General features: G+C 40.6%; 1 protein-coding gene across 1 annotated transcript in view; it reads left to right on the forward strand.

The window, feature by feature from the left end:
• Positions 1–26436, forward strand: part of RELN (reelin) — a 560682-nt gene that overhangs the window by 389214 nt on the left and 145032 nt on the right. Inside the window, exons 16-21 of the mRNA XM_019543587.1 lie at positions 899–1008; positions 3578–3644; positions 5564–5797; positions 6402–6563; positions 12049–12285; positions 23729–23921. Of these exons, the coding sequence (XP_019399132.1) occupies positions 899–1008; positions 3578–3644; positions 5564–5797; positions 6402–6563; positions 12049–12285; positions 23729–23921 (1003 nt within the window). The remainder of the gene's footprint in view (positions 1–898; positions 1009–3577; positions 3645–5563; positions 5798–6401; positions 6564–12048; positions 12286–23728; positions 23922–26436) is intronic.

Genomic DNA, 26436 nt, shown 5'->3' on the forward strand with positions numbered 1-26436 from the left:
CGGGGCATCAGCTTGCCAACGGGGGTGGAGGGGCAGCAACTGATCAGTGAAACTGGAAGTACACTTCTGCAGGGACTTCCAGTTTCATGGCTGGCACTTCCAGGGGGTCTACGTGCACCCATGTGCACCCCCTCCATGTCACCAATGCCTAATTATGTGCTAATATAACAGAGGAAAGGAGGAAGGCCCTTTACTTATACTCTTAACTACACTACCAATGAAAAGTGACTGCCAAAGTGTTCCTCTCACATAGGGGTGAGGAACCTTGGTGTCACAGATATTTACAATCCCACCATTCTTTCCCCCTCAGAATAAGGTCTTGTCATGGGTATGACTGGGGTAGGGAGCATAGTAAGTGTTGCTATAAGACTCTTGGGTGCCACAATAGCTGGCTTTAATGTAGAACAGACATGAGGTAGCTGAATAATATGGGCATCTGGTGGTCATGCAAATACTTAAAACAAGTAGAAGCTGCAGTATGAACAAGATCTTGTCACAAGACTGGGTGGTTGGGTCTGTGTCAAATAATTCCTACACCCCCTCTCTGGGGCCTCAACCAAGAGTTTAATTCAGTCTGTAGCTTAAGGGGAGCCCATAGCTTTTGGAGAGATCCATTGCTAAGGTTGTGATAACTTTACTTCTGTGAGTAGAAATGAGTGATTTTTTTACAGTGTTTTAAATAACATATACTGCACAGTACACAGTAAATAATTTTGCTGTGCCAACAATTCTGCTTTCATTTGCACTTTCCAAATTGATGTGTGAAAGTGAAATTTAGGCCCATGTGTATATCATATGCTTAGTATTCTTCTGAGTAAAATAAAGACCTCTGAAATTCATACAGATGCTTAGCCACTATCATTTTAAAAGGTAGGAACCTGTGTTAAATGTATTTCAGGTGGAGCCGGATAACTGTTCCCCTTCCCAATGCGGCATTAACCGAAAACACGAGGATTCGATGGAAACAAATTGGACCAATCCTTGGAAATATGTGGGCAATTGATAATAGTTAGTATTCATCATCATCACGTATAATTTGAGTAGAATATCCATGGACTACGCTTAGTAAACACACATTTGGCAATGTCATAAGCCTCAGGATTTGCAGTTTGTTAAATGTGCTTCCTTCTTATGTGAAGTTAGCAGACAGTGGGCAGATGTAAATGTGCATTAACATGCTTTAGTTAATGTGCATTTAATCAAGTACCTCTGGATGCCTGTACATGAGTGCAGAGGCTGATCTGACACACTGTAATCCATTAGATTAATTGAGTCTGCTGGAGTGTGGTAATTACTGTGCTCCAGCAACCTCCCACATCTCATGTATCAGCAAACCCCACACTTCAAAATGGTGGCAGAGGTGCTTGAACTACAGCTCATCAAATGAGATTTAGTTCAAGTGCCCCTGGTGCCATTTTGAAACACAGGGATGCTGATACACAAGAGGCTGTGGTGTCTTAACTAGAGTGGCTCTCGGAGCCACTCTAACTAAAACACCACCCTCCCCACCACCTCCAGAGCAAATGTAAAAAAGCTTAAAACTGCCAGGCTACTTCTATCTATCTATCTATATGTACCTGGAAAGATATTTATGTTTATATATTTACATTTTAAATGATGCATATCACATCTAATATACCTATAAAATAAATATAGCTGGATCTATCTCTCAGTCTATAAATCTAATAATCTGTAATGTAGATCATAGAATCGTAGAAAGTTATGGTTGGATGGGACCTCAGGAAGTCATGTAGTCCACCCCCTGCTCAAAGTAGGACCAACCCCAACTAGATCATCGCAGCCAAAGGTTTGTGTAGCTGGGTTTTGAAAACCCCCAAGGATGGTGCTTTCACCACCTCTATGCATAACCTGTTCCAGAGTTTCACTACTTACCCAGTGAGAAAATTCTTCCTAATATCTAACCTAAATTTCCCTTGCTGCAACTTAAGACCATTGCTCCTTGTTCTGTCATCTGTCACCACTGGGAACAGTCTAGCTCCATCCTCTTTGGAACTACCCTTCAGGTAATTGAAGGCTGCTATTAAGTCTCCTCTTCTCTAGGCTAAATAAACCCAGTTCCCTCAGTCTTGCCTCATAAGTAATGTCCCCCAACCCTCTCACCATTTTTGTCACACTCCACTGGACTCTCCAATTTATCCACATCCTTTCAGCAGTGAGGGGCCCAGAACTGAACACAATACTCCAGATGTAGCCTCACCAGTGCTGAATACGGGGGAATAATCACTTCTCTTGACATACTGGCAGCACACCTACAAATGCAGCCCAGGATGCTATTAGCCTTCTTGGCAACAAGGGCACACTGTTGGCTCATACTGAGCTTATTGTCCACTGTAACCCCCAGGTCCTTTTCTGCAGAGCTGCAGCCCAGCCAGTTAGTTCCCAGCCTGTACCAGTGCATGGGATTGTTCCATGCTAAGTGGAGGACTTTGCACTTGTCCATGTTGAACCCTTATGAAATTCCTTTTGCCCCAATACTCTGATTTATCTAGGTGACTCTGAATCGTAGCTGTACCCTCCAGCATATCTACTACTCCTCCCAGCTTGGTGTCAACTGCAGAGTTGCTGAGGGTGCACTCCGTGCCATCTTCCAGGTTGTTGGTGAAGACATTGAACAAAGCTGGCCCCTGGACAAACCCCCTAGGGCACTCCACTTGATACCAGCTGCCAACTAGACATTGAGCCATTAATTGCTATCCTCTGAGCCTGATGCTCCAGCCAGTTTTTTATCCACCTTACAGTCCATTGATCCAACCCATACTTCCTTAGCTTGTCTGCAAGAATGTTGTGGGAGATTGTATCAAAAGCCTTGCTACAATCAAGATATATCACATCTACTGGTCTCCCCACATCCACAAAGCCAGTCATCTCAGCATAGACAGCAATCAGGTTCATCAGGCATAACTTGCCCCTCAGCAAGTATATACACACAAACACACACACATATTTATATATATGCATATATAAACAAATATGAACATGTGTCTCAAGTATACATATATGTTTGTGTGTGTGTTTGTATAAGTATGTGTATATATAGAAAGAGAGAGAGAGTGCTAATGAAGTAGTTAATTCTCATTACTTTTTTATGATATTGTTTCCTTATTCACTTTAATGGGATTTAGTATCAACTCCACATTTCCAAGGCAAAATTAATGCTTGCTTTTAGAAATAGTGACATTATGTCAGAAATAAAGAAAAAATGGAGGCTAAGTGCATGGATACATACACGATTAGATGTCAAAACACTGGTGAGTATGAAAGTCAGTAAAGGTGAGTAACTGTGTAGGGAAATGTGAAATGTAACTGTCAGTACAAGTTCAGGGAAACAAAAGTATGATAAAGTCAAGGTAAGTCTATAGTCTTTAGGACAATGCACTAGAAACGGAAGCAAGTAGAATACAAATGCATGATTTGGAATACCAATACAAAATTTTTATTAGTAATAGTAGGAGTTTTAATGATGATAATGATTATTATAATCCATATATTGGTGTTGGCTATCTTCTGTTTGTCACGTAATACAGCTTTTCATTCAACTCATTTCTCTTCTCTGCAGTTTATATTGGTCCATCTTGCCTCAAATTCTGCTCAGGGCGAGGACAATGCACTAGAAATGGCTGCAAGTAAGGGTTCTAATAATTCAAGTGTTAGTATGTTTGCTTTTTGTCAGGTAGTTCATTTTGTACTCTAACATTTATAAAATTCTTCGTTTCATTGGTAATACTATACAGCTAAAAAATCAAATAACGTAGCATTTGATAAAGTTTAATCTTTCTAAATTACAGTGTTTTTAGTAATTTTGGCACTTTGTTTAATAATTTTCTTGTATAATTAACCCAGAAAGGGTCTGACTTCCCATTCCTTTTGAATGCACTGCATTACACTCAAGAAATATTAATTACATATGGTTTACATCCTTTTTATGATAAATTGTGGCTGCATCACTTTTTCATTAGTTGTGCCAATAATGAACAGAATATAGTCTTTATCTTTGTAGTGTTGGTAGACTTAGCCAAAAGGAGTTGAATTTTAGAGGGTCAGCACTCTTGTGCTTTTTGAAAAATAAGCTTCTTCAAGGGGTCTTAACCCAAGGCAGCAAGGCAGTCAAAGTCACTGGGCATATTGGAAATGTTAGGTTAATTATATTCAGGTATTAGAGTGAGCTCAGTCACATGCTGAGTTATGTTTTATTGCTAGCTATAATCATGTTTGACAAGCTGCAAATATAAGTAAGATAATAACTTGGCACATGAGCCAGCCTGTAGTGTTACGGCCCCGCTACATGTGCGGGTAAAGGCACAGTGGGATCTAATGTGAGATCCACACAATTGCACCCTCTTCTGTACCACATGTTCATGGCAGGAGGTATGACTGTGGGATTGTGCACTAGATCCCATCACACCTTATCACCAGTGCAGGGTGAGCCTAATATCAGGTTCCCAAGCTCCCCCTGCACCAGCTCCCATGGCTGTGAGCCCCACACCTGATGGCTCACAGCAGGAATAGCCCCAGAAACACTGCTTCCACTACCAGCTCATCAGGTGCAGGGCTTGCGGTGGGGAAGAATGCTGCAGCCACTGTGAGCCCCACAGCTGATGAAGCTTGTAGCAGTGTTCTCCCTACTGCCCCCACTCTGAACCCTGGAGCCAATGATGTTGCCCCTACTGCAAGCCCTGCAGCTGATGAAGTTCACAGCAGCCAGTGACACTGCCCTGCTGTGAGCCCTGCAGGCAGCAAGGCTCACAGCAGCACCAGTGTTCCCGGTGCTACCCCTGCTGTGAGCTCAGCACCTCACAAGGCTCCCAAGGAAGTAGTGATCTTCCTGCTGCGGGCCCCACAGCTGGTGAGGTTCACAGTGGGGGCAGTGCCTGGAATGGTACCACAACTGCGAGCCTTGCAGCTGCCTGTGGCTGGGAGCGCCTCAATTCATGGGCTCCCAGCTGCAGGGGAGCAGTTGGCACATGTTGAGCACATATTCAGTTAATTGAGCCCATGTTCAATTAATGCCATGATTAGAACAGCCTACAGTTTTTGTGGAATATCTTTGTAGCTTATTGCTTGCTTTATCATGCCATTGATTGGTTGAACGTGTGGCTGGGTCATAACATAAGGCATAATTAACTGGTTAAGCACACCTTAAGTAACATGTAGAAGGGGCCTTAGAGACATCTTTGTACCAAAAAGAAAACAAAGCACTTCTATATTTTTGTTTTAGATGAAGATATTGATCTCTTTTTACATGCATGTGAGATTTCTTTCTAAGCAGGGAAGAAACAAAACAGACCAGAACAAAACATTGACAAAAAACAAAAACAGACAAAAAACATTGTCATAAAAACAGACAAAAAACATTGTCCATAGAATATTTCCATGAAGTATAATTTATTTAGAAAAGAGCATAGCATTTAGGCTTTATTTTTAAGGTCTAAACGTTTACAACTTATGTTTGGATGCAAAACTGTTACCTGATTTTCTACAGGAAAAACAAAAGGGAACCATAACATTAAGTCAATGTTGATTGTTTTGTTTATCCTGTTTACAGGTGTGATCCTGGCTTTTCAGGTCCTGCATGTGAAATGGCCTCTCAGACATTCCCAATGTTTATTTCAGAAAGCTTTGGCAACTCAAGGCTCTCTTCTTATCACAATTTTTACTCTATCCGTGGTGCTGAAGTTAGTTTTGGCTGTGGAGTGCTCGCAAGTGGGAAGGCCTTGGTTTTTAACAAAGATGGAAGGCGTCAGCTTATCACTTCTTTTCTTGACAGCTCACAGTCCAGGTGAATACAACAGATTGGCAACAGGATGTAGACAAATTTAGAAACTATATTTGGAATAGTAATCTGTGGGTTTGGTTTTTAGGGATTATAATACTTGCCTTTGTTTAACCACTATTGTAGCACAATGATAAACGTTTTGAAACACTTTGTTTTGTGTTTTAATTTTGATTGTAAGGAAAAAGTAGCAGTCCTTTCACTGTTCCAGATTTGTAAATAACGTGAGTATTAAACAGGTTTGGGGGCAATTATTGTACAGCCAGGTTGGAAAATATGAAATGTTAATATCAAAACTAAGTGTCAGAGCCAAGTGCTGATTAATTATTTATAAGGTTGTATTTATTTGACAGCTTGTGGCAGCTGATTAGATCCATTCAGGTTCTCCTCCTCCCCTCCAGAGCCTACTAAATAATTAAATGCTGTAATGATTGGCATTTTAAAAATATATACGCCACATTGCATTACTTGACTTTAAAAACAATTTCAGCTACAAAGACCGATAAGTGGTTTTATCATATTTTGTCTCTTTTTTCAGATCAGAAAATGTGATTAGGAAAAAACACAATATAGATGGTATACTGAAAATATTGATATCATTCCAATCTAGGTTCCTCCAGTTCACTCTGCGCCTGGGAAGCAAGTCTGTACTAAGTACCTGCAAGGCTCCTGATCAGCCTGGGGAAGGAGTGTTACTGCACTATTCATATGACAATGGGATTACATGGAAACTACTGGAACATTATTCTTATCTCAACTACCATGAGCCAAGGTATTGAAGCAGTGGTTTGTGTAAATTCATTTGCACTGAGATGTAGGGGAGCTAATTTTATATACTGTACCCTGGCCAATTTTCTACATTACTGAAAACCAGTGTATTCACAGCACTGAGCCCTGGGCATTGGCAGTCAAACTCAGACTTGATGTGCAAGCAAATTGTCTTCAGTGGGGGTGCATATGCTTCCACAAAGAATGATTTTTATCCTCAAGAGAACAAACAAGTTGTTCCAAGTATATTTTGAAGCTCTAATAAGGAAAGGTGAACAGCACATGAGCATCAGTGATTTTTCCTTCAAAAAAACCCAAACCATCCATTTTTCCTAATACAGTTATAAATCATTAAATCTGAATCCTCCATCCCCTGGGACAGTTCAAACCAAGCTGCTAAACCTGGAGGGGGGCCAGAGGTGGTGTAAGGCATAGGTTACTTCTAGCTGACTGAGCATTCTGCAGTGACAGCTTGAGCCTCAGGAGGAATCTGGATGGCCCCTCTTTATCCTAGCATTGGCGGAGACACATCACAGACTTCCCCCTCCTTCTGTTTAGCAGGACACCTTCATCTCTCTCCACAAACATATGCACCAATTTTGGACACATTCCGTTTTTTTCCATTTGTGTTATAAAAAAAAAAAGATACCAGAAACCAAGACTCCTGTTGACCTGGTAGAACAAAGGGCAGAAGGATGAGAGGGAACATAATTTCACTCTGAATCTTCAGTCTTGTAGCAGATTGAGGAAGGACAGAAAATACAGCTAAGGGGAGAAGATAAGGCAAAACATGCACTGTTTCAAAACCCTTGACATCATACTGCATCATCCACTTGAGCTAGAAGCTTGAGAGGTCAGAGTGTGGTCTGAACACAAATTTATTGCAAAGATTGCAGGAAGCTTCTGCAGTTCATGGGACATCCACAACCTTTCCATTAAGTACCACTGTTAATTGTGGATTTATGCTACCATCCTCTGACCAGCCATGTCTCTCTTCAATTGAGGGAAGCATCTAAGCACATACGTAATAAGCACATGATAAATTTCACTGAACTCAGTTACATATGTGCCTAGGTGTACTGCAGAATTGGCAACTTTTATGTTTTTTCATCCTGTATCTTGAACAGGGGCTAAATGAAAATTGCAGCATTAATTTCCAAGGCATCCATATGTTTCGCCTTAATCCTGATTGATTAAATATAATTTAAAGATATATTTATCCAACACAGACTGGCCTTTGCCAAGGAAGGATTTGTTTTTTTTCATGCTAGTGTAGTAACAAGACAATAAAAGACATGACTAGGAACAGTATAAAGTTAAAAAAATATGTTAACAATATTTCTTGGGAGCAATAAGAAATACTTCATAAAGTTGAGAGCTGTGACTGCCATTGGTGGAGCCTTTATTGTGTGGCTTTAATTTCTGAAGTTTTAAATATGTCCTAAAGAATGATCTTATGAGCTCAAATACTAATAACTCTTCTTCAAAGTTTTCTTTCACTTCCTTTATTATAGTTGCATATATATTTTATATGGTGGTGTTCCTAAATTTTTTAGGATTGTAGCAGTAGGAATTATATTTCCCTAGAGGTTTTTAATATATAGTGGTATTAATTTTTTATAATAATAAGGAAAATACATGGGATTTTATTTTAATGACATTTGAGACATAAATGTAGTATATTCCTTTGATGCATAGGCTTTTTTTTCTTTTCAAGATTCACCAGAAGCAGTTTAATTTCCATTGTTTTGATGGGACTAAGAATAAGGCTCAATATATACCCACCATTTTTAAAACATATAGGTTAAAAAGGTATTCTCATGGTATATGTACACTGTGCCACATAAGATATAAAAAATTAACCATTATTAAACCTGAATATTATGCTGACAATAAGTATGATTAAGAACATGAAGAAGGCTTCTCTTTTATATATTAAGTTGTCTAAAAATATCATCATTTTTTTGTTACCTAGATGGACCACTGTAACGTTTGGCAACCAGTCTGTATTCAGAAATTTAATTAATCTTCAGTCACATGAAAAATAATTATACATGTAATGTTCTGCTGAAAAGGTGCATTTAATCTGCTTCCATTTGACAGCTACATTTTTCTTCTAAGCAGAACAGTGGTGGCTTTTCAATATTAGGTATGCGCATAGCTTGAAAGAATGAGATCAGAGCAAAGGTCTCTCAGCTGGTTTTTTAAAAAAAAATCTAATGGTGTTTGGCAATGGCAGTAAAAATACCTTTCTTCTCCGTGGCAGAAGAACCATCAGCATGAATTCCCTTTCTTTATCTCCCAGAAATCAAAGTCAGAGGAGAGAAGCTGCTGTTAGTGTAGATCCATTCAGGTTCCTCATGCTAACATATGTACTATATGTAGTTAACACCAGCCCCTCTGAGTTCCATTAGCCCCCTGCCTCAGGAGTATTTTAACAGGCAAGTGAAATAACATCAACATTTCCATTATCATCAATTAATCAGTGGTGTGTGTGGTGCCTACTTTTAGGACTTTCAGTTACTGCTATTTCTATATAGGAGAAGTGACTTCTTCAGTGATAAAAATGAGCTTTAAAAAAAAAGAATCCAACAACAGGTACAGGAATAGACGTGTTCTGGGTGCTAAGAAGACATCACCCTCCAGCTATGCAGTGCATTGTGCTATGTGCTGGGTAACAGTGTACTTGGTAGCCCATTCTCTGCACTGGCAGTTCTGTTCAGCTTAGTTCACTTTATTAGAGGATAAGGATAAAGCTCTGTGCTTTACTGTCCCTTTGACAGTCAGTAAGAATGAAATGCCCGGCTGCTGTCTGTAGATTTGATACTCCTTATGGACAAGGATTTATTTGGCCTGGATAAAAGGTCGGTCTTATGGTTAACACAGGGACATGGGAAACTGGGTCTTATTTCTGACACAGACTTCCAGTGTGCTTTTGAACTAGTCACTTAATCTCCTAGTCCCTGAATTTCCTTATTTGTAAAATAGAGTTAAATAGGGAGGAGCAAGAGTCACTGAGCAGTGTTTTAAAGTAAAGAAAGAAAATGCATTTTTGCACATTCCTAACTGAAATATATCTTAGATTTAAAATCAAAGATAAATCAGAATCCAATTCAAGGGGGAATAAAACTAGTGGGATTATTCAATGGGCAAATGCTGTCATGGTTATCAAAGTCTTAACCTTAAGGAATCAAAATAAGTTTACAAGAAAAAATAAAACCCCAGCTGAGAGTGCCACCTGGGTTTGGCTTCTCTGTACCGCCCTGTCTTCCCAAGTAAGGAGTTCTGTCTTCTCTTACTTTTTCTCTGACAAGTGTTTTTACAGCTTTCTCCCTAATCATCAGACAAGATGAGAAGAAAGGTGGTCTGGAGTTAATCTTTGTTCCCTATTGTCCATTTTGTGCTCCTTTCAAACAAAAACAGAGCTTAGGAATAGGATGCCAAACTTGGTGATAAAGGGGTTACATCCCCCACATAAAGTTTCTTAGAATTGTGTGGAACTACTTGCATGAAGAAGGTGACTGGCTATGTTGCAAACTAGTCTCGTAAGTCCTTGAAAGCCCTAGAACCAGGATAGTTCTTGTGCCAAAGATTGGGGAATACTATAGCTGCAAAAAAAGGCAATTCAAAGAGATGCCACCCATCTGCAAGTTCAATCAGTGTGATTTGACTTAACTAAACTGATCACTTGAAAAACACCCTCTTGGAAGGCAAAGAGAAGAGTCTACAGGCACTGGTGCAACTCTGAGTTATGGTTGTGAAGTTGCTTCACAGGTGAAGCCCCAAGTCTTCATAAGGTGTACTTGTGCAAAGGCAGTTTACTCACCTTTGGGATACTATCGTCTAGTATCATTTCTGATGTAACACTGTTACTACCTTGTTTAAAGATTCAGATGTTCTTTCCTGTTACCTGTTTACAAAGTAGCCTTGCTTGCTTGTCCCAGAAGCCATAGGCTTGAGCCTAAAACCTGAGCAAAGTCAGGAAACAGTTATGAAGTCCTTGCAAACCACGTTTTGTGTTCTGCATTCATTTATCAGTGCTTCCCAAAGTCACTTGTTTTGTCTCACAGTTTGATTTTTTCTACTAATCAGTTAACATGTTCTTTCGTTAAAATGAATGTGACATTACATGGCAGTTTGAATAAATAAATTAGGCTTTACAAGGGATAGTTTAGCAAGCAATTTTTAATGGTGTTGTTTTGTGCAAAGAAGACTAAAGCTACAGAACAATTTCACACATCACAGGGAACAAAAAATTGCAGCATGCATTTTGGATAATCAGAAAATCTGGAAAAATTTGATGCTAAAAATAGAAAATGATGTTTCCAGTTCATTGCCCCTGTCATTTTGTTTACATTTACTCTTTAAAGAAGAAAAACACCAGCCTCAGCATGAGTTTACTGAAACCCCTTTACCAGCATTTACTTGCACACCGATGGAGACAAATGTCCCTTTAGCCATTCTGCCTCAAATATCACCTTGTATGGGCAGCATGGAACTTGTGATTTATGGAACTTTCAAGAATATGTCATTGCCATGGCAATTAATGTATGCTCCCTGCTGCTGTATACAATAATTGCTCCTGGAAATTAGATATTATTCTTAATTTTTTCACAGTTTATCAATTGCAGGTTTGTTGTCATAGATGCCATGACAAATCAAGTGACTTTGCACACCGTGATAAACTCACGGGACTGACTCGTGATAACATCTCTATGCAGCAATAAAAGAAATGTGAATACCATACAAAACTACACATAATCTCTCTTAATGACAGGATTAATCTGTCATCTGGAAGTGCAAATTTGCTAAGGTTAGATCTTCTAGGACCAAAGAGGTGAACAAATAACTTCATCCTAGGTGGCAATAGAAATAGATTTGAAATGTAAAGTAGTCCCATATTGCAAAGTAAGGCACAGAAACAAAGTACCTAGATAAATCTAATCAGATCCAGAAAAAAGTCTCTAAGGTCTGAAACCCTGAAGCTGTTGCTGGGAGTTGTAAATGGACCCTCATGTTGCAGTTCAGGCTCAGCTCTAGGGTGGCAAGAGCTGTTGCATTCACTTGCCTTCTCTCCATGCTGCTGATGTGAAAGGACAGCTTTCTGATCTACGCCAATGTTGTAGCAGTGTGGCAGAAACTATTGTGAGGATGCACTGAATCAATTAAACCTTTGGCGTCCTTTGCTGTACCCTTCTGTTTTTGGCCTATATGGGTCTCTTGTGGGCCCAGAGTAGAGTAGAGGTGATGGGTATTCACCCACTACTGCTTTTCCAACATACAGCCACCCAGAGAACGAGACTGAGTCCTTTTTCTTCCCATATTCACACCAGCAGAAGCCAATGTAAACTATATGCTAAATTTAGCCCAGAGAATTTCAAATCTGCAGACAGTTTAAAATAAAAGACGATCTCATGATAAAGAGTAGATTCCCCACAGAATTATTATGTATATTTCTAGTTCAAATAAGAATTTTATTTGTTTTCCAGAATAATATCTGTGGAGCTACCAGAGGATGCAAGACAATTTGGTATTCAGTTCAGATGGTGGCAGCCATATCACTCTTCTCAGGGTGAAGATGTATGGGCTGTTGATGAGATCATCATGACATCTGTGCTTTTCAACAGCATTAGTCTGGACTTCACAAATCTAGTTGAAGTGACTCAGTCTCTGGGATTCTATCTGGGAAACGTTCAACCATATTGTGGCCATGACTGGACCCTTTGGTAAGAACCTTGAATATTGCATTCAGCTATTTAATTTAATATAATACATGTCAGTTGTATAAAGAGATCATTTTGTTTCATTGTCCTGTTAGTTAATTTCTGCAAATGAATCTTTCCACTTGTAGTAATCGTATCTCATGTACACGCCAATAAGAACACAACCAGTGACCTAAGCTATGTATCACAGTATCATGGAAAATTAGGGTTGGAAGGGACCTCAGGAGGTCCTCTAGTCTAACCCCCTGCTCAAAGCAGGACCATCCCCAACTAGATCATTCCATCCCCAACAGATATTCATTTATGCTGGGGAGAAATTTCCACAGATAGAAATCTTTCCAGGAGAGGGAGTATGCAGGTGTTCAGCTTCCTCTCCCCTGTTCTTCTCACCTTCCAGAGACTGAGGTGATCTGTTCTGGGGAAGGTGTGAGGAGCAGTGCCTCCTTTGCTCCTCCTGGCAGAGAAGGATTCTCTGTGTCTTCCCCAGACTGGGGTCTGGAGAATGGGTAGGGAGCAACCACCTCCACTCTGTTTCTGGTCCCTGAGGCTAGGGACATATATTCAAACCTGAGCCTGAATTGATTCAATTTTTGCAGGTTAGTTTACCTTGCCTACGTTGAACTAGTTTGCAACTGTACAGACATTCCCTTTGGACTGAAGAAATTTAGGCACCTGCCTGCAGTGTCTCAAGCTAGAAGCTGGGGGGCACTAAAGCAGCCTTCCCTTCCCTTCCCTTCCATAGTGTTGAGCTGAGGGGGGCAGGACCTCTGATTAGGGAGGGGTATAAACCCTCACCCTGCTTGCACTGTCCTAGTCTTTTCCCCTCTCATTGCTCAAGGGACGGGAGTGTTTCCAGACCCCAGCTAGCGCTCTGAGGCAAAGGGGTGGGGTGGGGGAAGAGGGTGCAGTGTATGCATATGTTGATGATAAGACATACAAAAGCTAGAACTCTTGGTTCCAAAATGGTTGGTCTTTTACTAGACCAACTGGAAAATAGCAAGAAAATTGTCCTTTTCTGCAAGCTTTTGTGGTTCAAAGTCCCTTCGTCAGGCTCTGGGAAAAGTATAGATAGTACAAGATGGTAAAAAGTCCCCATAGGTAGGAAATAAACTTCATTTTTGCATAGAGGAGCTGTCCCTGGGTCCATGAGAGTGTCTTTGTGAGCTGTGTTGAGTAGCTCTTTGATCTGTTGATCAGGTAGAATTCCTTCCCTAGAGGTGTCAGATGGCAGGCAGGGAGGTAAAAAAACTTCCTTGTTCTGCATTGAAGTTGCAAATCCCAAATCAGCTAAAATTCGGCCTCCTCTGTGTTTCAGGGATGTACTGGATAGCCGTCTTGGTCTGAGACAAAAAGACATACAAGAAACTAGTACTCTTAGTTCCAAAATGATACCTTTTTATTAGACCAACTGGAAAATGGCAAGAAAATTGTCCTTTTCTGCAAGCTTTCGGGATCAAAGTCCCTTCATCAGATGATACTGAGCTTTTCAGTCTCACTCTCCCTGCTTCTTCATACTGTCTGCAGCAAACTTGACAGGTGAGGGAGCCAGCAGGGAGATAACTGTTTATCGGCCCATCAACAAAACAAAAGCCTCTCTCATTAGTTCAAGCTCTTCTTAAACAGCTTTTTCAAGGAAGAAACAGAGGGACATTACCAGCAGACCTGTTGATTAGCTCCAAAAAGCCCTAAGCAGACACTGTTCTGTCTTTCTGTACCAGTGAAATTGAAGACACACGCAAACAGACATCTCTCAGCATTAGCTAGCCTACCACATGGCTGGGGTCTGTGCTGTGGGAGATGAGGGGGAGGGGAGTCCCTGCTTGAGTAGCAAGCAGTGAAGGTGGGGGTGGGCAGGGGGAAGCAAGGCAGACCGTGCTGTGCCTGCAGTCTCTGCCGGAACTTCGGCTAGGGAGCAAAGAGGCAGGGGCAGCTCTGCTCCCTGGAGCAGAGGATCCCACCCAGGGCTGCAAAGCATCTGGGATGCTGGGGGATTCTGGTTTAACTTAAACCTGGAAGGCGTCTGGGATAGACATTACATAAACCAGTTTGACCCAAATCAGTTAAGTCTGATACTGCATTCAACCAGGTTTATCGTAAACCAGTTTCAACCATTTTGAAACTGGTTTATGTGCACTGATTCTGTTACAGGTTTAAACTAGTTTCTGATCACTTAAATCAGTTTATGTGTAATGTCTGTCCCTAGACTGAGAGTGGAGCAGAGGGAGTAGTGATGCAAAGCCCCCAGCCCTTTCATTAAGCCAGGCAGTGTCCAGTTTAGGAAAGAGGCAGGGAGCAGCAGTGACTGCTCTTCTCTCCTCCCAGACCAGGTTGGGAGGGGGGAGGAACAGCCACTGCTGCTCCCCACCTCTTCCCCAAACCTGATACTGTCTGGCTTGGGGAATGGGGTGGGGGTTTTGCTCTGCTGCTCTGTTGCCCTCCAAGACTGGTCCAGAAGGAGAGAGGAGCAGTGGAACAAAGTTTACTGCCCATTCCCCAGACTGGGGACCCCAGAAGCCAAGAGGCGTGTGCTCAGACCAAGAAGACTGAGCTCTGCTCTCAGTCTCGGACCAGAATGGAGGGAGAAGCAGCCCCCTGCTGCTCTTGCTTCTTGGACTGTGGAGTGAGAAGCAGGAAAGGCAGTGCTGTTCTCTTCACCCAGCTCCAGGTGCCTGAGACTGTCTGCTTGGTCTGATCTCAATCCACTTTGCTTCTAGTGCTCAGGAGCTGAACAGACTGAGCCTGCTCCAAAATCTGGGACTCCACTGTGAGGAGAGGGCAGATGCTTTGCCCTGCTACTCTGAAGAGAGCCTCCCCAAGACTGCTCCCAGGCCCTCCGGCTTTCCCTTGTTACCTGCACTGCCCAGCTGTGTACCATAGGCAGCAATTTAAAAGCTAGCAGGCCCAGGTCCAGGGGTTGAGGAGGCTTTCCTGGAGCCTGGTCCCACCCCCTGAGTTTTTAAGTCACTGCCCATGTCACGTAACTGAGTGGCAAGTGTGAGGGGAGTGCAGAGGAGATTCAGAGGGAGCTGACAAAGCCCCTCTTCTCCAAACTGAGGACTACCTGGTTTGGGAGAGGGGCAGGGAGTGGTGGCTGCTGCTCCCTCACTTTTGATCTTCAGCAGGCATGGAAGCAGCTTCCCCTGCCTTCTCCAGACTGGTGTGACCATGCTTGCAGGAAGGCATGGGAGCCTTTCCAGCTCCACTTCTGGTCCAGGGGAGGACTTAGCTAGGGGACAGTATACACACATTCATTCCCCTGCGAGAGCTTCCCCAAATGTGCTATGCACTTTCCAACCAGAAAGCAAGAAGCAGCTTTTCTCACAAAGAAGTTAGTTGGGGAGGCAAGAGATGGTGCAGGTTATATCTTTTTTTTTTGGACCAACTACATATTTGGGATGGATTTAGAAAAGCTTTCTGGTACCACAGATCTCTGGGAGAGAAACTTGCACAGGAAAGCTAAACAGCAGGTGGAATTGGGGGCTTGTGTTAAACTCCAGATGTAAATAAAAACAGGATATAAGAGAACTTGTCAGGTAGCCAACAGACCTAATCTTTTCTCTTATATCCTACTTGATTTACATGTGGAATAAATAAAGTAAATTACAAGCCTTTATTCCATCATCTATTTAGCTGCTGTCTCTGCTTCTCTCCCAGAAACCCTATGGAGCATACACTGATACCCCAAAGCCCTGCAGCAGCTTTTCAGTGCAGCTCTCAGTGGGTGTCATGCTCAGGCGCAGAAGGCATGGAACAGAGTTCCAATTTGAGTTTTCAACTGTTACTTCCATTTTGGAGTAATTTGCAACCTCAGGATCCTGGTGTGAACTTTGTCACCTCTGTTAGTATGGCCCAGCCTATATATATGGATGGGACAATTCTAATTAATAGCAATGGGACTTAAAGGGAATCATTTGATTTGAACTGAGTGGCTTTTTACATACACTTTTAAATTTAATTATATGGCACTGCACAGGAATAAGTTCTTTTTTATAAATAAGTGATATCTGTCCACATAAATAAAGTTTTGACCTTTTTAAATATAACAGGTTAATATAAGATAACAGTAATTTAATTTCTGTGCCTTGATCAAAACCCAAACAACAGTTTCATCTTAGTGTGATCAACATTGTGGCTACTGTGGCTTTAACTGGTATAAATATATTTAGTCTGAGACAGGACAATTGTAGTAATTAGAAAACCTTAAGGAAATATAAATAATTGTAGAATCCCCATGGGCACCTAGAACAGCACCATAGGAGTTTTATTAACAAGTACGCTGGAGGAATCTGATTTGACTTTCTGATCATCCCTCAAACTAAAAGGAGTTGACTTGACTGAGGAAACAACACAGAATGTGCTCTTTTAGTGATAATGAGGCTGTAGAAACAGCATTAACTACTTTAATAAGGACAAGGAAAGTACTCTCTGCTCATTAAAATGAAACAACATGGCAGGGCTCAAACTGTTTGCATCTTCTTAATCAAAGAGCTAGAATGAAAGTCCTTTAATGACATTGTTTCCCCTCTGTTACTGTAAAACTAACATAATATATTGTCTTTCAAGATTAGATGGGAAAGCAAAACTTCTGCTTTATTTTCTTCTGAATTTAAATTTAAAAAAGGCTTAATAAAGTTTAGAGTCCCATTTACAAATAACTCATGAGGTTTTTTTGTACATATAAAAATGTTAATCCTTTCTTACACCAAATCAGCAAGTAAAACCAGTGGAATACGTGTATTGTAATGTTGCTTAAGTACTCTTCAGGCTTGCTGTAAGACATGAACTATACCCTTCACTGACCTTGTTTCTCTCAAGGGAAATTTTTTAACTTATACCAGATCTGTACAAATGGCTGGTAGTTAAATTAATTATTGTTGGCTTTTCCCAGCTGTGAGTCCATTTGGTTCTCATTTTCGAAGTCATGACTTTCTATGAGCATAGGTTACAGTAGCACAGAGAGTGTTCTCCTGAGAAAAGTCTGACAATTGCTTTTTCATTAGAAGAACTATAGTCAATATGCTATAAATCATTTTACAGCATGTCATCCTAAAGCACATTTTCTGTGGAGAAAAGATTGCCTCTAATTGTCTGTGAGACCTTCATTTCAAGTGCAGAATCTGTAAATCCTGGACTATTTCTGCTTAAAGTTTTGGGAAAGTTTTTCTAATAATTCCAAATATACCTTTTAAAATGGGTTTCATCAGTCATCGTGCACATACATTATATTTCTTTTGAGGGTTTTATAGTTGTATATAACCAAAACAACAAATGATTTTCTGTGACAGTCAGAACATAATATTTTTGTCCAATAGTAAGCAGATTCAACACATGAAAGAGGTCCAGGACCTTCTTTGAGGGCAGTGAGATTCCAGTTCAAAAACAATGGAGCATGCCGCTTCTTTTCTGGAACTGACATATGCAAGCCTAATTTGGTACAATTTTGTTTGCATTATTATGGGAGCATGGTATGAAACTGCAGTATTCACATCTGTGTGAGAGGAGTTAATTGTCCACCTTAATGTAAAGTACATGAAACCTCTTCTCTGGGATGCTTATCTAGCTGCAGATAAATTACTTGTATGTGAACAAGTTACATTAGGCCAGACGATATTACAATTTACTACAGTGTAATGGACAGGTTATGGCTTCACTAGCCCTTGAACAGTCTGAGAGAGAAACGGTAAGTCAGACTCAGTGGGCACATGTACACTTTCATTAATATGTAGTAACTGCACATTTAGTTTAGTACTTCATTAATGAAGTATTAACTGAATGTACAGTAACTACATTTACTGCACAGTAGCATGAGCACACATTGTTTTTTGTGATGCTTACTGCACAGTAGCCTAATAACATTGCGCAGTAACTTATTAGCATGGTTTTTGACCAGCACGCTACTGCACAGTGTTATTAGGCTAACACACAGTAAGCATCTTACGTAGACATGCTCAGTATGAACTACAAGTAAAGAGTAATTTCACTGGATAAATCTTTATGCCCTGATTGCTTAATACATTGTTGGAATTTGCATGCGTTTTATTTGATTTTCTTTTCCTTTTAAGAACAATTTGCAGCACACGAGATAGCGTTTCATGAAATAAAAATAATTAAAATATATTATGTTTATGGATTATCTAAATGTATCAGACCTATCAAGATCCAAAATAATGCAACAGGTGTCTTCAGTGGGACAGTGTCTCCCGGTATAATACCTTCAACAGGATTGGGCCCAGTCTGAGTGCTCGGACTCTGGCTATCATGTTGTTATTCCAGGTCAATACAGCATTACAAGTCAGTTTTTTCCATGTGGCTTTTATTTATTCCTGAAAGTCCTGGCCTTGAAAGTGCAATAAATGAAGGAATCCCATTACAGCTTACAAATACAATGACTGGCTGGCATTCACTGTGATATCATTCCCAGAAGTACCAATTAGTTCATAGAGCTTGCAGGTAAAGTGATTATTTCAAGGGTACCTACAGGCATTGTGTATTTCTATGCTTGTTCATTTCTAATTATATACATAGCTAGATATCAGTTTTCAGCTAAATATTAATAAAAAAAGAAACCAAACACCTTCTGTTCTGGTATACCTGGATAGCTTTTGATTAATTAGTTTTATCAGGTAGATCAGTCAGTCATTCTCAAACATCTCCTAATCTATTCTAGTTTCATGTTTCCCTGTGCAAATATTAGCAGAAAAGTAGGGAGAAGGAAATGGGAAAGTAAAATCTCATACTTTTAATGCTACATTGCTAGAGGCAATTTGTAAATTATAAAGGACTCCATTAATCCATAGTGTAACTGCCTCTGAGTGGAAAAAATCTCTCTTGGAACATCATAGACTGCCTCCTTACCTGTAAGAGACTTCATTTTGAATTTGAGATTAATGATGCCTAGCAGTTGTATCTTAGTGCTACATTAGTGTTATGGGGTTTTTTTCATTTTTAAAAAATTATATCAATTTTGACCTGTATTAAATGTTAAACTTTTCCTTTATCTTATTATTATTTTGCTACCATTATATTGATATATAATGATATATATATATTCATGTGTACTGTGTCCATATACTATACATTTACATAGTCCGTGTGTATAATTTTATATAGATAATATACAAAAGTGTATTATCCTTATATACTATACTAAATAGAAAACTAATACTAAATTGGAACTATTTTTTTAAAGATTTTTAATGCCATCTAGAAAAAACAAGGTTTCCTTATAAGATTTTGGGGAGGCTTATATACCACCATTAATGAAAAGGGAAAGTTTCTGTTGGGAGCAGAGGTTATGCTAAAGTGTGAGTATGAGCCCTGAAATAGTTCACCCATGTTCCCACTTAGGCTGAAGAACAGATCATCATTTCTAATTCTAGGAGTAAGAGATTTCCACTCCTCAGTTCTGGGAAGCAGGATTTCCTGGCTAATACTTAATGGGTGCATCCACACGTGCAATTAATGTGAAGCAAGAAACTCCAGAGCTGTTTGATCCGGAGTACACTGCTCCCAGATGCAGTGTCTATGCATGCACCAGAGACAGCTACAATTTGAGCCAGGGCTGAACAGGCCCAGGCTGGCAGCAAGGTTGGGAGTCAGCCCCGGGCTCCTGGTGGTGCTGTTGGGCAGCAGAGGGGCTGGCTGGGGCATGAGAGTGCCAGAAGTGTGCAGCCATGTGGCTAGGTGGCAGGCAGGAGTCTAGTCTCCTGCTACCTGGGCTGGCCAGGCACAATTAACGTTTAGGTCACCATCCACATGTGCATTTCATTGCAATTAATTACTCTACCATAAGACATTACTGTCAGAGGAAGTACTGTCTTATGGTGGAGCCAATCCATTTACTGCACCATAATACCAGTGCATGAGTAGACAGTGGCCATGTCTACATGAGACACTGGCTGTGTGGTAGCACAGTAGCAGTGTGTGGCAGGAAACATGATGTGAGGCTATTGCACAGTAGTCTCAGGCTACTGTGCAGTCAGCATCATGAACATGTCATTTGGTGATGCTGCTACACAGTAACTCTGGTTATTGTGCAGTCATTTACTACTTGCTTATACAAATAGTAAAGTATTGCGCAGTGTAGATCATGTAGATGCAACTAGTGACACTTTACTGTGGATTAGTCTACTCCACAATAAAGCACACGTGTAGATGCACCCAACCAGGCTAACTATTTTCAACTTCTTTTTTGTTCAATTGAACTGTTTTATTGCCCAAAACGTTTTCCTGTGATTTAATATGATTTGGCAAATCATAGTAATTAATTTTAACCCACAACACTGATTGGCATGAAGTACTGGCACAAATTTCCCAGAATGAGATAGCTAAAGCTTTGATTTCCCATACCAGCCATGAAGCTTCTAGCTGCATAGAGGGAATTAAAATCATGTCAAACCAATCCAACATGTGCTTTAACTTTTAAATGCTCAGAGGCACATGTCATTTTGAAAACATATGGGAAAGTATGAAGTGAAAAAGAAATTCAGGGGCCACATCTACACAAGATACTGACTGTGCAGTAGCCCAGTACTATTGTGCAGTAGCATCACATGGCAAGAACTGTGACATGACATTACTGTGCAGTAGTATTAGGCTACTGTACAGTAGCATCACAGAAGAGGCATTCGCTGGTGCTACTGTAGAGTAACTCAGGTTACTGCACATTTAGTTAGTACTTTTTTTATACAATAAATATAAAAACAAGTACTAAATAAATGCACAGTAACCACTGCACAGTAGCATCTTGTGTAGACATGGCCAGATAGTATCCCAGCACATTCTTAGGAGATGCATTCCATTCTAAAAAAAAAAAATAGAGACTCTCATTTAGTCTATTCAGCAGTGTGTTGTATGTCACCTATCCTGATCTGATATCACAATTACTATCAAATACTACAGCACTACAAATATCAAAAGGAATAGCTGAAAATAATAGTCTGTCCTGTTAAGGAAACAAAATATCAGTGGATCCAGAAACTGAAATTCAGTTTTTTCAAGATCATAGTCTCCTACTTCCTGGATCATTGCTCTATGAAAATACCCTGTGCTGAACACCCAGTTAAACCAGACCTCCTGTCAGTTCCTGGATGATAATCTACACAGACTAGATGGTTTTGTATGACAGGATAAAAAGGAACTTGCTTTAGGAAATGAAGCAACAGAAGAGAAAGGTCAAAGAGTAAACAGAAGCCTGAAGCTTAAGTTTATACCAGATAGCAACAGCAAACCAATTTGATACTAATAAAAAACTAATGTCAGCTTTCAGTATCTTCTTCTAAAGCTCTAAGGTAGATGACATTTGTGGCATATGATGTCTGGGGAAAGGGAACTACAGAAGGTATCCTAGGTTTGTGAATTAAATTGGAGGCTAAGAACTAAGAAACCTTGTGTTCTAACCCCAACATTTGCCCCTGACTCTGTGGCCTTGGACTTCATATAAAAAAAAGGGTATACAAGAGCTGAATATTATTGTAAGAACAAAATATGGACAGGAGACCTCACATAATTTAAGCTCTAAATTAGAGATGAGAAACAGTTCCAATTGTGTTATGGAACATTATATCATATTTTTCACATGGAATGAAAAGCTATTGAGAAGGCAGTAAAAACTGACCTAAATATTTAATGTTTGTCTTTATGCAATGAATAAAAAATAGCACATATCTTATTAATAAAAGAGGTAAAGGAGCACTCTGCTTCTTTTCATAGTTCTTTCTTTTTGTTTCTTTTGTGGAGTGCTCTTATGCTTTCTCTGTCACTGGCCCACCAGGTGATCAGCCACAGTTGTCTTTTTCCCTGTCTCAACTTCTGAGTTGCATTTCATGGCTTTCTAACCTTCCCAGTTTGTATTTGTGCTTGCCTATAACATGTACTGTCTGTTAGGACACCACTCTCTCCTTTCCTTCTCCATTTTTTGGGAAAATTCTTCCAAATAGGGGTTTTACTCTAGTAGCTGTCAATAATTAGATTGCTGTCTTCTCAATTATTACTGTTACGTGGGTATATCTCAGTAGCTTTTTCAGATAGTTTTCTTTTTTTAAAAGCATGATCCTAGTCCCAAATTTTTATATCCTGAGGATTCAGACTTGCAAAATGCTGAGGCTGAAAGGAGCATGTCTCTTGTGAACACTAACAACATTCACTAAGAATGTTATTTTGGTTTTTATAAGCTATCTTAATCAGATTATCATAACATTTAAAAGGTCCGTGAGCTGAACACATTTTTCATAGATTCATAAATTGTAAAATCAGAAGGGACCACAATGGATCATCGTGTCCAACCCCCTGCCCACGGCAGGAAAGAGGACCAAGGTCAGACGACCCCACCCAGGTGACTATCAAGCTTCCTCTTGAAGACCTCCAAGTTAGGTGATAGTACCACCTCTCTTGGAAGCCCATTCCAGATTCTGGCCACCCTTACTGTAAAAAATTTCTTCCTAAAGTCTAACCTGAACCTACTCTCCACTAATGTGCACCCATTATTCCTAGTTACTCCTAGGGGTGCTCTGGTAAATAGTGCATCTCCAATTCCGTGTTGTCTTCCGTTGATAAACTTATAGGCAGCTACAAGGTCTCCCCACAGATGTCTCTTGTGAAGGCTGAAGAGATCCAGATCCCTCAACCTCCCCTAATAGGGTCTTTCGTGGAGGCCACTAATCATGCGAATGGCCCTCTTCTGAACCCTCTCCAGATTCTCCATGTCCTTCTTGAAATGCGGCGCCCAAAAGTGGACACAGTACTCCAACTGCGGCCTGACCAGTGCTGCATAGAAGGGGAGCATCACCTCCCTTGAACTGTTAGTCATGCATCTGCTAATACAGAACAAGGTGTGATTGGCCTTGTTGATGGCCCTGTTACACTGCTGGCTCATGTTCATCTTGGAGTCAACTATGATTCCAAGATCTCTCTCAGCCTCTGAGCTGCTGAGGAGGTCATCCGCCAACCTACTGCCTTCATTTTGGACTGCATAGCAAAGAAGATAATTTACCTTTGTCATAAGGGGATGAGTCCAGAGGGAATCCCCTGAAAGTCCTTGTAACTAGAAAATATATGCAGCATGAACCAAATTCTGTTTTGTCACCTTCACTGCCCAATATATGGATGAAATTACAACTACAAGGAACTGTCTGGAACATGGATTGTTTTTTTTCCTTTGTACAATAACAGATCCTTGATCCGGGTTCCTAGGCAATACTGTAATGCAATGTAGAATAATAACTCACGTTATAGCTTAGTGGTTCTCAAACCAGGGCTAAAGAATGCTTTCTTGTTAGCCCCCAGGACTGACTGATATGAAGTGGTCCCAGGTCAGGTCTCTTCCTCATGTGATGGTTTGCAAAATGAAAATGCTTGTATAAGCAATGTTCTGGTTGTACTGCAGTTCTTCATAAGCTATCTGAGTTTTTTAAAGTATGCATTCTGATTTTCCCCCTGTGCCTCTCAGTTTTACAGGAGATTCTAAATTAGCTTCCAGCATGCGTTATGTTGAAACACAGTCTATGCAAATTGGAGCATCATACATGATACAGTTCAACTTGGTGATGGGCTGTGGCCAGCAGTTTACTCCTCATATGGACAACCAGGTGAAACTGGAGTACTCTACCAACCATGGCCTTACTTGGCACCTTGTTCAGGAGGTAAGGCTAGTTTGTGTTCAGTGACATCCACCCACCCAGATATCATCTTTGTGGCATGGGTCATGTTTGTGGCATCAAAAATCTCAAGCTACAGTTTTTTAAAGTTCTGAACATCAATGGGAACTCTTTTAACTTCAATGCATAGTACTTCCAAGAAATTATATGAGGATCTGAAATACAAAGTTATAGAAAAAATAGATTGAATTAGAAAGAAGTTAACGGGTGAGGATACAATAAAGAGTTACAGTGTGGAAGTTCAGACCTTTCCGCCGCTACTTTCTTTCTTTCTGTGAGTAAGATACATTTCTTTACTGGAACCTAGTTTCCCACATACTCAATCATTTTGTAGATGAAAAGTGTGTTCCTCCAGGAGATTAGTAATATGGAGTCTTTCACCTCTGATCACCGATTCAAACCCAGTGCAGGGAGCCTTTCACTAGCATTTACAATGGTCTCGAGTCTGTTATTTGTTTATGTGACTTGATTATCTCAGTCTTATTCAACTATATAGGTGTGAATATCACATTTGCCCCTAATTTGCATCCTCACTGCCTGTCTCAGAAGAGAAGCCAAAGTTTTACTAGCCAAGGGAGAGAATTACTCTCTTGTCTCTCTTTCCTTCTTGTGGAGAGACACTTGTACTAGTGCCCTGAGCAATGCATAGATGCATAGCAATGTAGATGCATATGGAGGATTTTAGTGTCTGGGGCTCCAATCCAGCACCTTTCATGTATAGTGAAAGATTTTCCTGTGCCATGTTGTCTTGGCACATTTAATTTGATAAGCAGAGTACAAAAATGGCAGTAGTTTAAAGTTTAAACATTTCAGTTTCTCTTTCAGGGATGTATCACTGCTTGGAAAGCACTAAAATGGTGTGTATGAGCTGGTACTACTGGCCTTATCATTAGTGAAAGATCAGTTGCTTTTAGATTTCAGGAGTTTTATCATATCTCGGTAGCATTGATTTCAGAAGGAAGAGCCTGGAGTTGAATAATTCTTCTCACATGACCAGATGTTGCCATGATAAAAAGAAAAGACTAAAGCAGATAATGTAGCCAGTAAAAAGAACACAATTGGTCAAAATGTCTGATAATTGGTCTGAAAGCTTTTTTTGCTTTTCACTCACTGATTAGATCTATTAAGACCATTTCTACAAGATGACAGAGACAAGTTTGAAAACTACTAGAAAGGAAACTATCCCTTCAGAAGTGGTATTCCATATCTCCCAGCAAGCATTCAGTATTTTCAGATTGTTAAGGGATAGATTGAATGACTAGAGCAGGGGTAGGCAACACCCAGCACAAGTGCCAAAGCATGGCACATGGAGGTATTTTGCTTGGACAGATGGCAGAGAAGGGGTCGGGGCTGCACGGCGCACCAAGGCTCCACTGCTGTGTTGAATACGTATTGAGCTTCTATAAGATTCATTATACAAATATTCCTGGTCACTTTGAGTACTTGTGAAGTACTATTCTTTTACTAATAATTATACAGCTCCCAAGACATGCTAAGTGCCTACCAGGTAAGTCAAGGCCCTGTCTCAAGGAGCTGACAGTCTGAAATCCCATACTGTAATAAGTTGCAGGTAGACAAATCCCGACCTCTGGTCTGATCTTATTGCAGAAATAGAATCTACATAAAGAACAACCAAATGAAAAGCAGATAAAGTATAATTTTATCTTAATTTAGTTTTTAATTGCAGAACACATTACCAAAATAAGACCAAGCTTTTACTTCTACTAATGAATACCAATATCCATTGTTTTAATTTTAAAAAATTATACACTTACACTATATTACTAATGTAGCCAAGTATTATATTTTATATATATATATATATATCTGTTGCATAACTTTACTGAGTTGGTCAGGATTGCACTGCTCTTATTGTTAAGAATATGGCCTAGAGCAGGAGTGTTCAACTCTCAGCCCATGAGCCAAATGTGGCTCACAGAGCCATCACATTTGACCCACAGAGCTCCCTAGGGATTAGGAAATTTGGCCGTGGGGGAGCAGTGGCCATTAATATGGCCACCCTCCTCCCTGCGAAATTCCCAAGCCCAGCACAGCTGGTTGGGCTGGGCTGCACCCATTTCTTCCCCCTGGGGCTGGGTCAGAGCTGAGCCAGGTCCCTTCCCCCCATGGGTCTGCGCCACAGCCCCTTCCCACAGGAGGCCAGGCCACGCTCCCTCCTGTTCTCCCACCTCCCCTAGGTTGGAGTCAGGCCATGACCCTTCTTCCCCTGTGGGCCTGGATCAAGCCCCTTTCTCTGCAGGGCCAGGCTGGGGCTGAACTGCCCTTTGCCCTCTTCTCTGCAGCCATATTGTGTCCACTGCACCCACCCTAGGCACTGGATTGGGACCACCAGTCAGATCTGGCACATGCACAGACTAGGCATTGCCCATCCAGCCCCCTGGGGAAAAAAGTTGAGCATGATTTGCCTTGACTAATAAGGATGATATAGAAAAATAGGAAAAGAATGATGCTGTAAAACAATGAATAGTAAAACTGTTGG

Source organism: Crocodylus porosus, unplaced genomic scaffold (genome assembly GCF_001723895.1).
Source record: "Crocodylus porosus isolate Cpor-Errol unplaced genomic scaffold, CroPor_comp1, whole genome shotgun sequence".
In the NCBI taxonomy this organism is placed as follows: domain Eukaryota; kingdom Metazoa; phylum Chordata; order Crocodylia; family Crocodylidae; genus Crocodylus; species Crocodylus porosus.